At 49.5% G+C, this 16,826-nt stretch overlaps 1 protein-coding gene across 1 annotated transcript in view; it reads right to left on the bottom strand.

The window, feature by feature from the left end:
- LOC142290039 (uncharacterized) overlaps window positions 1-16,363 on the bottom strand; it is a 218,899-nt gene extending 202,536 nt beyond the window's left edge. The window contains exons 1-4 of the mRNA XM_075333986.1: window positions 16,308-16,363; window positions 16,150-16,221; window positions 15,992-16,063; window positions 15,841-15,898 (exon numbers count right to left, since the gene is read on the bottom strand). Of these exons, the coding sequence (XP_075190101.1) occupies window positions 15,841-15,898; window positions 15,992-16,063; window positions 16,150-16,221; window positions 16,308-16,363 (258 nt within the window). The remainder of the gene's footprint in view (window positions 1-15,840; window positions 15,899-15,991; window positions 16,064-16,149; window positions 16,222-16,307) is intronic.
- Window positions 16,364-16,826: the final 463 nt, after the last annotated feature.

Below are 16,826 nucleotides of genomic sequence, written 5' to 3'. Positions count from 1 at the left end.
GCCCCGCCCCCTCTCCTCGCTCCAGTCGCCATTTTCTCAGCGTTCTCTGTGTCTGCTTAAGCACAGAGATACCATCATTGTGACAAATGGGGGCCTGGGCTGGGGGACTGGAAGCACAGAAATGTATGTTAAACGGTCTGGCAGCCACACCCTCCGGTTGTGCAGCTGCTTATATTCTCTGTTTATATACTCTGCTGGGGGTCGTTCTGGAGATGCATTCTCACAGAGCCCCCACTTTTGCAGCATGTCTCACATCAGAGCAAGACTGCAAGGCTGTTATTATGCACTGCATGTACATGTACCGAGCACATAAACACAGTGATTCTTCAGCCTGGAGGGTCCCTCCAGCTGCTCCGGCAGGTGGTGCTGAGCATGCATTAGCCCCCTTCTCAGGGTGTTTCTACTGCTACGGCTCGCTCAGCAAAGCTCTCAGAGGTCTCTTCTTCTGGTCTCAGACCCCGTCCTCCCTAAAAGGAGACGCAGGGTCCCCTGTCCTTCCCCGTCCCGCAGCTCTGATTCACGAGCTGACTCACTGGACGAGGAGGATGTTTTTACTGGGGGCTCGGACGCTACTTCATGTACCATTGATCTGTCCAGTGGGCTCATTCACCAAAGGGGATCCCTCCGGTGTTTAGACCCTCAGCCCGGACCGTTGTACCAGTGGCTGATGGTTCCTCACTTACGGCTTTGCTGTCCGAGAGGTTGTCCTTCTGGCCAAGTCTGTATGGAGGCGGCAGGGGCCTCGTTCTCCCCAGTTTTTGCAGCAGTGCGGGTTTTCAAGGCCATCTCTGCTTCTCTGGAGGAGATGCATTCCCTCACAGGGAATCTTGCCCGACATGGTTACCTTAACTTCCAGACTTCTGTCTTTTTCATCCTCTGCCATATCTGCCATGCTGGAGACTCTCACCGCTCTGCGGTGGCCTCGGCTAATTTCCTCGCTATCCGCAGGCCCTGTGGCTTCGGAAGTGGAAGGCGGATGCTTCTAAAAGAAGTTCCTTGCTGGACTCCCTTTTGCTGGGACCAGTCTATTCGGGAACAACTGGATGAAATTATTAAGGAAGCCCTTGGCGGGAAGAGTTCTTCCATGCCATAAAACCAGGAAACCTGTCCAGGGCAGGAATCAGTCGAGGTTTCGTTCCTTTCGTTCCTCTTTCTGATCGTTCTCTAAGCCATCGGCCTCGTCCACTAGCTCAGCCGAGGATTGTAAACCCAAATGGCGCACGAAGCCGCGTCCTCAGCAGACCGCAGGAGATGCTGCCACTAAGTCAGCCTCCTCCTGGCTATCTGGCCACGCCAGCAATGTCCTTGGTCGGTGGTAGGCTCTCCCATTTTGGCGACGTATGGTTTTTAACACGTCTCCGATCAGTGGGTGCGAGATACTCATCTCCCACGGCTACAGGATAGAATTCTATCCAGCCCGCCAAACAGATTTTGTCTGTCAACTCCCCCGTGTTCCAAGGCCGCCGCCTTCTCACAGGCTGGGGCATTCTTGCAGGCCACTGGGGTAATTATACCGGTTCCCGACTGGGAACGGTTCTGAGATTTCTGCTTAAATCTATTCCTAGTACCCGAGGGGGGCGGTGCCTTCCGACCTGAATCTCAAGCTTCTCAAGCATGTTCAGGTGTGGCATTTTCGCATGGAATCTCTGCGGTCAATCAATGACCTAAGGAAGATTCCCTAGCATCCATCGACATCAGAGATGCCTATCTGCATGTGCCAATCGCAGTTTCACACCAGCGTTGGCTACGTTTTGCAATCAGAGTGGTCCAATTCGTGGCTCTTCCCTTGAGGTTAGCCACGGCCCCTCGAGTATTCTCAAAGTCGGGGCGGCTGTGATTGCGGTCCTGCACCCCTAGGGGTTGGCAGTGATCCTTTTATCCTAGACAGCCTTCTAGTCTGAGCTTCATCTAGTGCAGACTGTTAGCGGAGTGCCTCGCTCACTCTCGCCACTCTAGCCAATTCGGGTGGTTTGTCTTCTGTCCAAGTCCACTCTGACTTCGACCCAGAAGTTCCCATACCCAGGGACGCATTTCGAGACTCTGTCGGCACTTGTGAAGCTGCCCTGAGTCAAACAGCAGTCCCTCCGCTGGCGGTCGATGTCGTCCCATCAGGCACCTAATACAGGCGCTGGATCAGATGTGGTGTCAATGGGAGCGATTCCCTTGCCCAGTTCCTTCTCCGTCCTCTGCGGCTGGATATTTTTCCGCTGTTGGAGCAAGCGGACTCCTTCCACGGAGTGGTGGCTTCGCCACAGACCAGGGGCTCTTTTCAGTGGTGGCTTCGGCCCCTCTGCCTCAGGGTCGCTCCTTCCTGACTCCATCCCGGGTGATCCTCACCAAGATGCTAGTCTATCCGGCTGGAGAGCAGTATATCTCCACCATGGAGCGCAGGGCACTTGGACTCTGTCGGAATCAGCCCTCTGGATCAATGTGCTGGAATTCAGAGCTGTGTTTCTAGCTCTCTAAGTCTTTCACCTTCTGTTGGCGGCCAGGCACATTCGAGTCCAGTCAGACAACGCTACAGCGTTTGCCTACATCAACCTCCAGGGCGGGACACTCAGCCGCCTGGCAATGTTGGAGGTTCATCGCATTCTTCTGTGGACGGAGGACTCCTAGTCCACCATATCCGCAGCCCACATCCCAGATGTGGAAAACTGAGAGGCAGATTGTCTCAGCCGTAAAACCATGGTTCCACGATCCTCAGGTTTTTGCGGCAGACGCACTGGTTCAAGTTTGGTCCCAGCTTCGTCTGTCTTATGTGTTTCACCCTCTGGTTCTCGCCCAGAGTCCTGCGCAAGATCAGAAAGGAGGGCCGTCGGGTCATTCTCATTACTCCAGACTGACCCAGGCAAGCTTGGTACCCTGACCTGCTCCGTCTGTCCGTAGAGGTGCCATGGCATCTCCCGGACTGTCCCTCTCACGAGGTCCGTCTTTTCCGCCAGAATCTGCGGCTCTCAGATTGACGGCGTGGCTTTTGAGTCATGGATCTTGACAACTTCTGGTATCCCTCCTGAAGTCATCTCCACTATGACTCGAGCTCGGAAGTATCCTTTGGCCTTTTGGCCTTGCCGACCCTTCTGTCCCTTCTACAGTCCGGTCTGCAGCTAAGACTATCCCTCAATTCCCTTAAGGAACAGGTCTCGGCTCTGTCAGTGTTGTACCAGCGGCGTATCGCCAGGCTGGCTCAGGTGCGTTCCTTCATGCAGGGCGCATCTCACATCATTCCGCCTTACCGGCGGCCCTTGGAGCCCTGGGACCTTAATTCGGTCCTCGCGGTTTTTGGAAACCCCCCCCTTTGAGCATCTTAGGGAGGTTTCTTTGTTTAGTTTTTCACAGAAAGTGGTCTTTCTAGTGGCCATAACTTCCCTTAAGAGAGTCTCTGTTTAGGCTGCACTCTCTTCGGAGTCCCCCCTTTTTTGGTTTTTCATCAAGACAAGGTGGTTCTCCGTCCGACTCTGGACTTTCCCCCTAAGGTGGTTGCTGTTTCCACCTTAACCGGGGCATTTTCCCTGCCTTCCCTTTGTCCGGCTCCTATTCATCGCTTGAAAAGGCGTTGCATCCTCTGGATCCGGTGCGGGTGCTCCGGATCTATGTGTCTCGCACCGCTGTTCTTAGGCGGTGCACCTCTCTTTTGTACTGACCGTTGGTCAGCGTAAGGGCCTCTCGGCTTTTAAGCCGACCCTGGCTCGTTGGTTAGGTCGGCCATTTCCGATACCTACCAGTGTACTCAAGTGCCTCTCCCGTCGGGGATCAAGGCACACTTGACCAGAACTGTTGGTGCCTCTTAGGCTTTCAGGCCTAGGCTACGGCTCAGCAGGTCTGTCAGACTGCCACTTGGTCTAGTTTTGCATGCCTTTTTTCGTAGCACTACCAAGTGCATGCTCATGCTTCGGCAGATGTGAGCTTCGGCAGACGCATCCTTCAGACGGCTGTCGCCCATTTGTGAAGTTAGGTTTCGCCTACTTCTCAGTGTTTCTGTTTATTCCCACCCATGGACTGCTTTGGAACGTCCCATGGTCTGGGTCTCCCATAAAGGAACGATAAAGAAAAAGAGAATTTTGTTTACTTACCGTAAATTCTTTTTCTTATAGTTCCGCCATGGGAGACCCAGCACCCTCCCTGTTGCCCGTTGGCAGGTTTCTTGTTCCGTGTGTTATCACCGGCTGTTGTTGTAGACAGAGGTTCCGGTTATTCCGGGTTTTACTCTATCTCTACTTGTGGGTGGATGTCCTCCTTCAGCTTTTGCACTAAACTGGCTAGGACTGGCTACCAGGGGGTGTATATGCTAGGAGGGAGGAGCTACACGTTTGAGTGTAGTACTTTGTGTGTCCTCCGGAGGCAGAAGCTATACACCCATGGTCTGGGTCTCCCATGTCGGAACTATAAGAAAAAGAATTTACGGTAAGTAAACAAAATTCTCTTTTTTCCCCAGCGGCATCTGAATTTCTAGTCTATCACGTTCAGTTCCAGTGACTCCCGATCACACGACTCCGATGCCCGCAGGATCCTGTAAAATAACACTTTGCTTTTGCAGCAAAAAAAATGTTCATAACGCATGTTAAAAAAAACGTAGTGTGAAAGCCGCCTTACAGTACTCCATATAAGGAATGAGACGTGGTCTATTACTGGACAGCCCCTTATTAACCCCTTTCCTGCTGGGTGATTGGATTTTTGTTTTAGTAATTGGGGATGGCAGTTCTGATGTAGCATTTTTTTTTTTTTGCCTTATTTATCTTTACAGATTAAATAGCGTTATATTTTGATAGGTCCAAAAATGTAGTATTATTATTATTATTATTAGAATTATTATATTATTTAGTATTTTTTTTTTTACTTTTCAATTTATTTTGTAATCCTTGTAGGACATGTGAACCTAAGATTATTTCCACATTTTTTCCATGTTACTTCCACAAACGTAAATGTATTTTATTGGGATTTTATGTGCTATCAACACTAAGTGCAAGTATTCGTGAAGTGTAAAGAAAACGATGATATATGGTTTTCTAAATATTGTAAAAATATAAATCTGAAAATAAAATCCTTAGTGACCAATTGCCTCCTCCTGGGTGTACTTTCTTCTCAGTATGACTGCAACTTTTCAGTGAGGTTTGTGTGAAAACAGGGATCAAATAGCAAAATGGAAACCAAGGAACACACCGGACAGGTCAGGGATAAAGTTGTGGTGAGGAGTAAAGCAGGGTTAGGTAGGAACAGGAGCAAGGATAAACACCAAAGACAAGGAACAGGGACCTAACAGGAAGCAAGTCCACAATAAGGGACAGGAAGACGTTCTGGGAGGTGGATGCCTTATATGCCCAGGGCTTCTCCGCGATAGGCCAGGCAGCACTTCCAGGTTAAGGTGTACTGGCCTTTTAAATCTCAGCAGGATGTGGCGGGCGTCACCTAAGGAAGGTCCTGGAAGACCTGTTCAGTGCATGCATGCTTCTGGAAGAACAGGCCACAGGTGGAGAACTGGGGGAAGGTCCAGGACTGTGATCCGAGTGAGTACCTTGTATGGAAGGAAAGACAACAGCATGGGCAGACCATATGGAGCCCCCCTGCCTAGTAGGGGCCGGACCCGTGGCTGGATGCATGACAGGAAGTCCGCATGAATGTCGGTGGAGCCTTTTAAATGGAGTGCCGATGGGGAGAGGAGATGTTGCTCTGCCCAAGAGAAGACTTCCGATGAGAGACTTTAGATCTTCGCCGATGACAAAGGTCAGCTACCGGTGGTTACCTGGTTGGAATAGACCTGTACATGAGTCCCTTGTATCAAGGAAATTGTGGCTTTGAGGAGCTCCTCAATTCTCTGCAAACATGGCCCTTGGAAGAAAAGGAATAAAACTGACTGCACGGGGATGAGAAAAACCGTGGTGTCACATCCGCATTGGGGTCTTAAGAGGCTCCGTCACAGGTTTAATCATTTGTACTAAAAATCACATACGAACAGTCGGACCCCTGTTATAGTCAACAAATCTCAAGAGACCGCCCCCCCCAGGGCTATTAGTATGGAATAATAAAGTATGGAAATACTGGTTATCAGGCTTCCAAAAAATACGGAACAGACAGTCTACATTAGGAAACTCAGACTGCAACGGCTAAGCCACAAAAAAAGTATAATTGGGTGAGATTCATTTTTTGACCACTAGGTGGCAGCAGAGAGCATCATTTTTCCTTTAGTGCAAAAAAAACTTGGATTCTGCGCAAAAGTATTCAACTGCATTTGTAGATGTGTTGGATTTTTTTTTTTGTAAAGAAGCGAATAAGGAAATAATGGGTTGGAGTGCCGTGATCTGCACTATATCCAAAAGCAGCAGTTACCGGGGCGGGGTGTCTGCTGTATAAAATAACCTCTGGGTTTGGAGCGGGTTCCAGTGTGTGTACTTGCTCCACACCACTCCTCCTGAAAGATAATCAGATAATGTTCTTTTTCTAAGGCGCTGCAGTGTAAAGCATGGTGGATAGATGGACCAGCAGCTGATGAGACAGGACGGCGACTTAAGTCCTATTGACAATCTTGTTTTCTCCTTAGGAGTGGGAGTTAAAGGGGATGTTGGGACTATTTACAGGACAGGGTATCAATATCACATTGGTGTGACTCCTCACTCCCCATTGATCGGCTGATTTAAAGGATCACGGGATATCGGAAGTGACACAGCGCCACAGATGTATAGTGGCCATGAGTGGTACTGCAGGCTCACTTCTGTGGTCCCTAATTGACAAACTTGTTTTCTCCTTAGGAGTGGGTGTTAAAGGAGATGTTGGGACTATTTACAGGACAGGGTATCAATATCACATTGGTGTGACTCCTCACTCCCCATTGATCAGCTGATTTAAAGGATCACGGGATATCGGAAGTGACACAGCGCCACAGATGTATAGTGGCCATGAGTGGTACTGCAAGCTCACTTCTGGTGGTCTCAGCTGGGTGTCGGGAGTCAGACCCCCACCGTGAGCCATTGCTACTACAGCTGTTTAGTTTTCCACCAATTGAGGTCGTACGATGAAGGCTCTTCCCCAATATCTGCTCTTCTCTGCAGAAATTAACCATGGATTAGATTGTACATGTGTGATAGGGATTCTTGTCTGTGTTAGTAACGCCCGGTAATTAAGCGTCAGATTTTCCGCAGCTCCACGGGGTTCTCCAAGGAATAATCACAGTAATTACACTTCCTATTTATAGAGAATACGCCGTATAAATAATATATCACTCGGATCCTGCAGGGCTGAGACCCCCGACAGAGCAAAAAGGGTCTGTGTAATGGTCGGGCTATGTTCACACTGAGGATTTTTTTTAAGCAGATTCAAAATTTTCCTAAAAAAAACCCCCCATCAAAATCTTTTATCTTCCCCTCGGAAAATTTACATTTTTGTTTATTTGAGAAGTTTTTGCTTTATTTTCTTTAAAGCGCACCAATCACCAGGATTTTCCTATATAACCTAAAGCCAGTGCTATACTGGCACTATCAGGCTGATTTTATACATACCTGTAGTGGTCAGCTCGGATGTATAGGTTTTGAAACACAAGCAAGTAAAGTTTGTAAAATGAGCAGCTTCTTGAATGACAGCAGCTGCCGACCAGCTGATAGCTGGGGGGGTATTCATAGTGATTCCCCTCTTATTTATGCTATTGTATTATGGAATCTTTTTACTTTGTGACTAGAAGGACCTGTGCTGATGTCATGCCCATGTGACCAGAAGGGGTGGGGCCTCAGCCAATATAGCTGATACCAGGAAGCAACACTATTTTTCTGTTGGCTGAGGCCCTGCCCCTTCTGGTCACATGGGTATGACATCAGCACAGGTCCTTCTAGTCAAAGTAAAACAATTTTTTAAAAAAAAAAATAAAAAATTTTTTCACCACTTAAAAAGTAACCGTAACTTTAAAAGGTTTTTTTTTCAGAAATAAATAGTACATATGAAAATGAGAAATTTTGTAATATATCATGATCTTTCATTCTCAAAATTCTCAGTTGACGAGTAAAATCTAACTCTAGTAAATCCAGATTTCCCCATTACTCTCTCTGGAGAACTGTAACTGTTATTTCAAGAGAACTGGTAGCAGAATGTCTGAGTTGTCCTCCAGCTCCTCCTTCCTCATTTCAAGAGAACTTGCAGCAGAATGTCTGTGTGGGCCTCTAGCTCCTTCTCATTTCAGGACAACTTGCAGCAGAATGTCTATGTCAGTCTCTATCTCCTCCCTCCTCATTTCAGGAGAACTTGCAGCAGAATGTCTGTGTCTGCCTCCAGCTCCTCCCTCCTCATTTCAGGACAACTTGCAGCAGAATGTCTGGGTCGGTCTCTAGCTCCTCCCTCCTCATTTCCGGAGAACTTGCAGCAGAATGTCGGTATCAGCATCTAGCTCCTCCCTCATTTTAAGAGAACTTGCAGCAGAGTGTCTGTGTTGGCCTCCAGCTCCTCCCTCCTCAGTTCATGAGAACGTGCAGCAGAATGTCCGTGTCAGCCTTTAGCTCCTTTCTCCTCATTTCAGGAGAACGTACGACAGAATGTCTGCCTCTAGCCGCTCTCCCTCATTTCAGGAGAACTTGCATCAGAATGTCCGTATCAGCATCTGGCTGCTCCCTAATTTTAAGAGAACTTGCAGCAGAGTGTCTGTGTTGGTCTCTAGTTCCTCCCTCCTCATTTCAGGAGAACTTGCAGCAGAATGTCTGTGGTTGCCTGTAGCTTCTCCCTCCTTATTTCAGGAGAACTTACAGTAGAATGTTTGTGTCGACCTCTAGCTTCTCCCTCCTCAGTTCAGGAGAACTTGCAGCAGAATATCTGTGATGGCCTCTTGCTCCTCCCTCATTTCAGGAGAACTTGCAGCAGAATGTCTGTGTCGGCCTCTAGCTCAACCTCCTCCATAGAACTTTATGAGCACAACCGGTCATTTCGTAAATCTCTGTAATGGGAAAATCGGTCTTCACTTAATACTCAATTTCTTTGTCGCTCCATTGGGAGACCCAGACAATTGGGTGTATAGCTACTGCCTCCGGAGGACACACAAAGTATTACACTTAAAAGTGTAAAGCCCCTCCCCTCTGCTATACACCCTCCCGTGCATCACGGGCTCCTCAGTTTTTAAGCTTTGTGCGAAGGAGGCACACATGCAAGCATAGCTCCACAACTTAGTCAGCAGCAGCTGCTGACTATTTCGGATGGAAGAAAAGTGGGCCCATATAGGGCCCCCAGCATGCTCCCTTCTCACCCCACTCTGGTCGGGTGTTGTTAAGGTTGAGGTACCCATTGCGGGTACGGAGGCTGGAGCCCACATGCTGTTTTTCCTTCCCCATCCCTGCAGGGCTCTGGGTGAAGTGGGATCCATAATCGGTCTCTAGACACTGGGACCGTGCTCCCTCCGCAGCCCCTGGGAATCTGCTGGACAGGAGCTGAGTATCATCAGGGACATGGCCCTGCTACTGCGAGGTACTCTGTATCCCCTTGGGGACGGCGCATGGCGCGCTTGTGTCGTACACGCTGCAGCACTGCTGGGCGTGTTAGTGCGCCGGGACCGCGCTTGTGGCCGGCTGCGCTTACACTCTAGTCTCCGGCTTCTGCCTAGTAACGCATGTTCCGGGTGCTCTGTGTCCCCGTTGGGACGGCGCATAAAGCACCTTGGGCACAGACGCTGCAGCGACTGCGGCGTGCGTGTGGGTCCGGGACTACCGCGCCGACCGTGCACTGCCGGTCGGCCGCGATTTCAACTTTAATCCCCGGCTTTTTGCGGCCTAGTATGGGATTCTCCCGCCCTCAGACCTGCCAGTCAGGAAAAAGGGCGGGACGGTCGGTGTGATGCCGACAGTGAGGGCTGTAGTACATTGAGCTGTCCTCCGCCCCCTCACTACCCACGCTGAGGCACCAGATTCCCGCACTTTTGTGTGAACACGCCCATGCCTCCCTCCTCCTCAGAGAACGCCGTCAGCCATGTTTTTTCAACATTCTGGCTGCAGCTGAGGGAGATCCGGGTCAGAGAATCTGAGGGCTACCCTGCCGGAGACGGAGTATCGTCAGGGACACCCTGCAGCTACAGGTACTCTGTGTCCCCGTTGGCACGGTGCCTGAAGCACCTTGGCCTCAGACGCAGCTGCGATTGCGGTGGGCATTCTTTGTCCGGGACTACCGCGCCGACCATGCATGTTTGCCGGCCGCGGTTTTACTTGAATCCCCGGCTTTTGCGGCCTAGTGGGTTAACACTCCCGCCCCTGAGCCTGCCAGTCAGGGAGAGGGGCGGGAGGGTCCGTGGGTTGCCGGCAGTGAGGGCTGGAGCACACCTCGCTGTCCTCCGCCCCCCCGCACTGATCCCTATAGACCACCGGATTCCTGCAGACACCTGCATCATAACGTAGGGAGGGCTGGAGCATACGTTGCTATCCTCCTTCCCCCTCACTGAGCACTGGGCAGTTTTTCAAAGGTGGTCTTCCTAGGGTGTTGTCACCCCCTGGGTGCCGCAGTGTATATATATATATCTATATCTATATATCTATATCTATATATCTATATCTATATATATATATATATATATATATATATATATATATATATATATATATATATATATATATGTGCCTATCTATATGATTTCACTGTACGGCAGCATTATTGTTTTTGGCTGTATACCCTCACTAATTACTCTGCGGACGACAGGCTGTTGTCTGCTCTTAAAGAGTAAGGGTGCCAAAACACTGACTTATTTTAACCTCTTGTGCGCCTATATTACAGGCACTGCACAGATAACAGCTTCGCCGGCGTTCCCGGTCCAAGCGGCAGGGACAGAGTTACAGCTTGCTAAGAAACTCTCTGGGTCATTTTCCCTATCCATGTCTCAGGCTATGGACAAGTGGTCGGCTAAGAGACTAGGAGTTTGCAGTCCAGACCGGTCCCTTAAACAGGCCCCGGGCACTGCGAGATCGCCCCAGGCCTCTGTCGGTCTGCGACGAAGCGTGTTCCTGGGGTGGCCTCTAGTTATGACGTGGGGTACTCCGGCACGAACCGCAGTCCCAGTCCGGCTAAGCAGCCTTGCTTGGAATCTTCCCCGACTTCTTCAAGGGTTTCAGCTTGAGGACCCTCTAGAGGATGGGGCCGAGGTCGCAACCCAGGACTCTGTCCAGACGTGGCTCTAAACGTCTTATAACAGTGGCTGACGGGTCCACGCTCAAAAATGCCACGGACAGACAGAACTCCTAATGAGATCCATCTATGAAGCTATCGGCGCGTCCTTTGCTCCGGCATTCGCAGCCGTATGGGCACTCCAAGCTATCTCAGCTGGTCAGGCGCAAATTGACGCACTCACACGTACGTCTGCGCCGCAGGTGGCGTCCATAACCTCTCAAACGTCGGCATTTGCGTCCTACGCTATTAATGCTGTCCTGGACTCTGCGAGCCGTACAGCGGTTGCAGCCGACAATTCGGTGGCAATACGCAGGGCCCTGTGGCTACGGGAATGGAAGGCAGATTCGGCTTCCAAAAAGTGCTTAACTGGTTTGCCATTTTCTGGCGACTGTTTGGTGAGAGATTGGATGAAATCATCAAACAATCCAAGGGAAAGGAAACATCCTTACCCCAGGCCAAACCAAAAACACCCCAACAGAGGAGGGGACAGTCGAGGTTTCGGTCCTTTCGGGGTACGGGCAGGTCCCAATTCTCCTCGTCCAAAAGGCCTCAGAAGGATCAGAGGAACTCCGACACATGGCGGTCTAAATCACGCCCTAAAAAGACCGCCGGAGGTGCCGCTACTAAGGCGGCTTCCTCATGACTTACGGCCTCCTCACACCGCATCCTCGGTCGGTGGCAGGCTCTCCCGCTTTTGCGACACCTGGCTGCCACAAGTAAAAGACCGTTGGGTGAGAGACATTTTGTCTCACGGTTACAGGATAGAGTTCAGCTCTCGTCCTCCGACTCGATTCTTCAGAACATCTCCGCCTCCCGAGCGAGCCGAGGCTCTTCTGCAGGCGGTGGGCATTCTGAAAGCAGAAGGAGTGGTGGTCCCGCTTCCTCTTCAGCAACAGGGTCACGGTTTCTACTCCAACCTGTTTGTGGTTCCAAAGAAGGACGGGTCCTTCCGTCCTGTTTTGGACCTAAAACTGCTCAACAAACACGTAAGGACCAGGCGGTTCCGGATGGAATCCCTCCGCTCCATCATCGCCTCAATGTCCAAGGAGATTTCCTAGCATCGATTGATATCAAGGATGATTATCGCCACGTACCAATGGCTCCAGAGCATCAGCGCTTCTTGCGCTTCGCCATAAAAGACGAACACCTTCAGTTCGCGGCACTGCCGTTCGGCCTGGCGACAGCCCCAAGAGTTTTCACCAAGGTCATGGCTACAGTAGTTGCGGTGATACCTTACTTAGACGATCTGCTGGTCAAGGCACCCTCTCAAGAGGCATGCCAACGCAGCCTCAACGTTAATCTGGAGATTCTCCAGAGTTTCGGGTGGATCATCAATTTTCCAAAGTCAAATCTGACACCGGTCCAATCGCTGACATATCTTGGCATGGAGTTTCATACTCTTCCAGCGATAGTGAAGCTTCCGCTGGACAAACAGCGTTCACTACAGACAGGGGTGCAATCTCTCCTTCAAGGCCGGTCGCACCCCTTGAGGCGCCTCATGCACTTCCTGGGGAAGATGGTGGCAGCAATGGAAGCAGTCCCTTTCGCGCAGTTTCACCTGCGTCCACTTCAATGGGACATCCTACGCAAGTGGGACAGGATGCCGACGTCCCTAGACAGGGACGTCTCCCTCTCTCAGGCAACCAAAGCTTCCCTTCGGTGGTGGCTTCTTCCCACCTCATTATCGAAGGGAAAATCCTTCCTACCCCCATCCTGGGCGGTGGTCACGACGGACGCGAGTCTGTCAGGGTGGGGAGCAGTTTTTCTCCACCACAGGGCTCAGGGTACGTGGACTCAGCAAGAGTCCTCACTTCAGATCAATGTTCTGGAGATCAGGGCAGTGTATCTTGCCCTAAAAGCGTTCCAGCAGTGGCTGGAAGGCAAGCAGATCCGAATTCAGTCAGACAACTCCACAGCGGTGGCTTACATCAACCACCAAGGTGGGACACGCAGTCGGCAAGCCTTCCAGGAAGTCCGGCGGATTCTGCTGTGGGTGGAAACCACAGCATCCACCATATCCGCAGTTCACATCCCGGGCGTAGAAAACTGGGAAGCAGACTTTCTCAGTCGCCAGGGCATGGACGCAGGGGAATGGTCCCTTCACCCGGACGTGTTTCAGGAGATCTGTTGCCGCTGGGGGATGCCGGACGTCGACCTAATGGCGTCACGGCACAACAACAAGGTCCCAACATTCATGGCTCGATCTCAAGATCACAGAGCTCTGGCGGCAGACGCCTTAGTTCAGGATTGGTCGCAGTTTCAGCTTCCTTATGTGTTTCCTCCTCTGGCACTGTTGCCCAGAGTGTTACGCAAGATCAGGGCCGACTGCCGCCGCGCCATCCTCATCGCTCCAGACTGGCCGAGGAGGTCGTGGTACCCGGATCTGTGGCATCTCACGGTCGGCCAACCGTGGGCACTGCCAGACCGACCAGATTTGCTGTCTCAAGGGCCGTTTTTTCTATCTGAATTCTGCGGCCCTCAACCTGACTGTGTGGCCATTGAGTCCTGGATCCTAGCGTCTTCAGGATTATCTCAAGAGGTCATTGCCACTATGAGACAGGCTAGGAAAACAACGTCCGCCAAGATCAACCACAGGACGTGGAAAATATTCCTGTCGTGGTGCTCTGCTCAGGGGGTTTTCTCCCTGGCCATTTGCTTTGCCCACTTTTCTGTCCTTCTTCAATCCGGATTGGAAAAGGGTTTGTTGTGAGGGATATTTCGCTCACATGTCTTTCGCAGAAAGTGGTTTTTTTCTAGTAGCAGTCACCTCACTTCGGAGAGTGTCTGAGTTGGCAGCGTTATCATGCAAAGCTCCTTTCCTGGTGTTTCACCATGACAAGGTGGTTCCGCGTCCGGTTCCGGAATTCCTCCCTAAGGTGGTATTCCCTTTTCATCTTAATCAGGACATCTCCTTACCCTCGTTGTGTCCTCATCCAGTTCACCGATGTGAAAAGGATTTGTTCTTGTTAGGTCTGGTGAGAGCACTCAGACTCTACATTTCTCGTACGGCGCCCCTGCGCCGCTCGGATGCGCTCTTGTCCTTGTCGCTGGCTAGCGTAAAGGGTCGCAGGCTTTCAAGTCAACTTGGCTCAGTGGATCAAAGAACCAATTCTTGAAGCCTACCGTTCTGCTGGGCTTCCGGTCCCTTCAGGCTGGAGGCCCATTCCGCCAGAGCCATGGGTGCGTCCTGGGCATTGCTGCACCAGGCTACGGCTCGGCAGGTGTGTCAGGCGACTACCTGGTCGAGTCTGCACACTTTCACGAATCACTATCAGGTGCATGCCGATGATTCGGCAGATGCCAGCCTAGGTAGGCGACTCCTTCAGGCAGCGGTTGCCCACCTGTGAGAGGGGGCCGTTTTTCGGCTCTTTTTATCGAGGTATTCTTTTACCCACCCAGGGACTGCTTTTGGACGTCCCAATTGTCTGGGTCTCCCAATAGAGCGACAAAGAAGAAGGGAATTTTGTTTACTTACCGTAAATTCCTTTTCTTCTAGCTCCTATTGGGAGACCCAGCACCCGCCCCTGTGCCCTTCGGGCTGTTGTTCTTTTGTGTACACATGTTGTTCATGTTGAATTGTTCTTTTGGTTCATGGTTTCAGTTCTCCGAACATCCTTCGGATTGAATTTACCTTAGACCAATTTATAAGTTTCCTCCTTCTTGCTTTTGCACCAAAACTGAGGAGCCCGTGATGCACGGGAGGGTGTATAGGCAGAGGGGAGGGGTTACACTTTTGAGTGTAATACTTTGTGTGGCCTCCGGAGGCAGTAGCTATACACCCAATTGTCTGGGTCTCCCAATTGGAGCTAGAAGAAAAGGAATTTACGGTAAGTAAACAAAATTCCCTTCTTACCCCTGAATTGAGAATGATTGATCAGTCCAGGAGGAGAAAGAAGCGGATTTCTCTGATAAGATGTATTACAAGTTGCTTATTTTCATCTGTACTATTGATTTATGTAATAATAATAAAAAAAAATAATATGGTGACTATTTAAATAAAAAAAAAATCTTAGCTGGTGTGTGACCATATTCGTACTGATCTGATGTTATCGAGTCATTACAGTGAATGCTGTAAAAGCAAAAACCAAAAATCAATGGCGGAAATTAGTTTTGTTTTTCCCGTTTTTTTTTGTTTTTTTTCACATTTTACTGTACATTATAAAGTGAATGGTTTCATTTAAAATTATAGCTCTACGCAAAATAAATAATTAAATAATTAAATAAATATAATAATAATAAAATAAATATAATAATAAAATAAAAAGTTACGGTTCTTGGAAAAAAATTAGGAAAAAATGCACAAAAATAAAAATTGGCAGAGCCGTAAGGATTTTCAGAGGGAAATGTTGCTGTAAAGAAGCAGATCACCCATGACAGTAAAGTGTTAGTAATGGAGGACGGGGTGACAGGTGCGAGCCGCCGGTCAGGCGCAGACGGATCCTGTTACGCTGTGTCAGTGGATGTCATCCCGCTTGCCCGGCACTCACCTCTACACCGGTCCCTGCGGCCGTACACAGCTCCGCTAACCCAGAGGCCATGGGACCACACATATCTGTGACATGTTCTATATAGCATGAGATCCAGACCACAGGCAGAGATCTTGTTCTTTGGTGTCCTTCTGTTATTCCTCCTGGAAATATATGACTACATTGACATCTAGGCGTTCCCATTCCCCAATTAGTGCTGGTGTGCGATAAGTCTGCCCTCTCTCCTGACTCTTTGTGAACTAACAATTCTGGTACATCTATTTCTTATAACTTTCTTCTTTGGCATTCCTCTGTTATTCCTCCTGGAAATGTATGAATAAATTGATAACTGGGCATAACCATTCCCCAATTAGTGCTGGTGTGCGATAAGTCTGCCCTCTGCCCTCTCTCCTTACACTTTGTGAACTAACAATTCTGGGACATCAATTCTTATAACTTTCTTCTTTGGCGTTCCTCTGTTATTCCTCCTGGAAATGTATGAATAAATTGATAACTGCGCGTTACCATTCCCCAATTAGTGCTGACGAGCGATAAGTCTGCCCTCTCTCCTGACGCTTTGTGAACGAACAATTCTGGGACATCAATTCTTATAACTTTCTTCTTTGGTGTTCCTCTGTTATTCCTCCTGGAAATGTATGAATAAATTGACAACAAGGCGTTACCATTCCCCAATTAGTGCTGACGAGCGATAAGTCTGCCCTCTCTCCTGACGCTTTGTGAACGAACAATTCTGGGACATCAATTCTTATAACTTTCTTCTTTGGCATTGCTCTGTTATTCCTCCTGGAAATTTATGGATGACTTAGCTGAGCATTACCACTCCCCTGTAGACGCGGTGTCCAGTGAGTGCTGACATCATAGGAAGACGCCCTATTGACAAGAGAAATTGTAATATCATGTTCATATATTTCCAGGAGGAATAACAGAGGAGCGTAGCAGCACAGAAAGTAAATATTATACCTACTCCTCTGTGCAGCTATTAGGTTTCACTGTAGTATTTGTGAATAATTTGAGAACTGCCCTGTAACCTGCCATATATTGTTTTTCCCTTCATCACTATTCTACCAGCACTATAGGTACTTGAATTTCCTTTTCCTAACTTCCCAGCATGAACTGTAATACCCCCTCTTTAGTAAACTGAGAAGCAGGAAGAAAAGCTAAATGTCACATGACCGTAAAGATGAAAATTGCATAGGAGCGGAGTGGCCATGTGATGATTTCTGGAGCTAG

Source organism: Anomaloglossus baeobatrachus, chromosome 2, assembly GCF_048569485.1.
Source record: "Anomaloglossus baeobatrachus isolate aAnoBae1 chromosome 2, aAnoBae1.hap1, whole genome shotgun sequence".
Classification (NCBI taxonomy): Eukaryota; Metazoa; Chordata; class Amphibia; order Anura; family Aromobatidae; genus Anomaloglossus; species Anomaloglossus baeobatrachus.
This window is presented reverse-complemented; position numbering and strand designations above follow the sequence as displayed.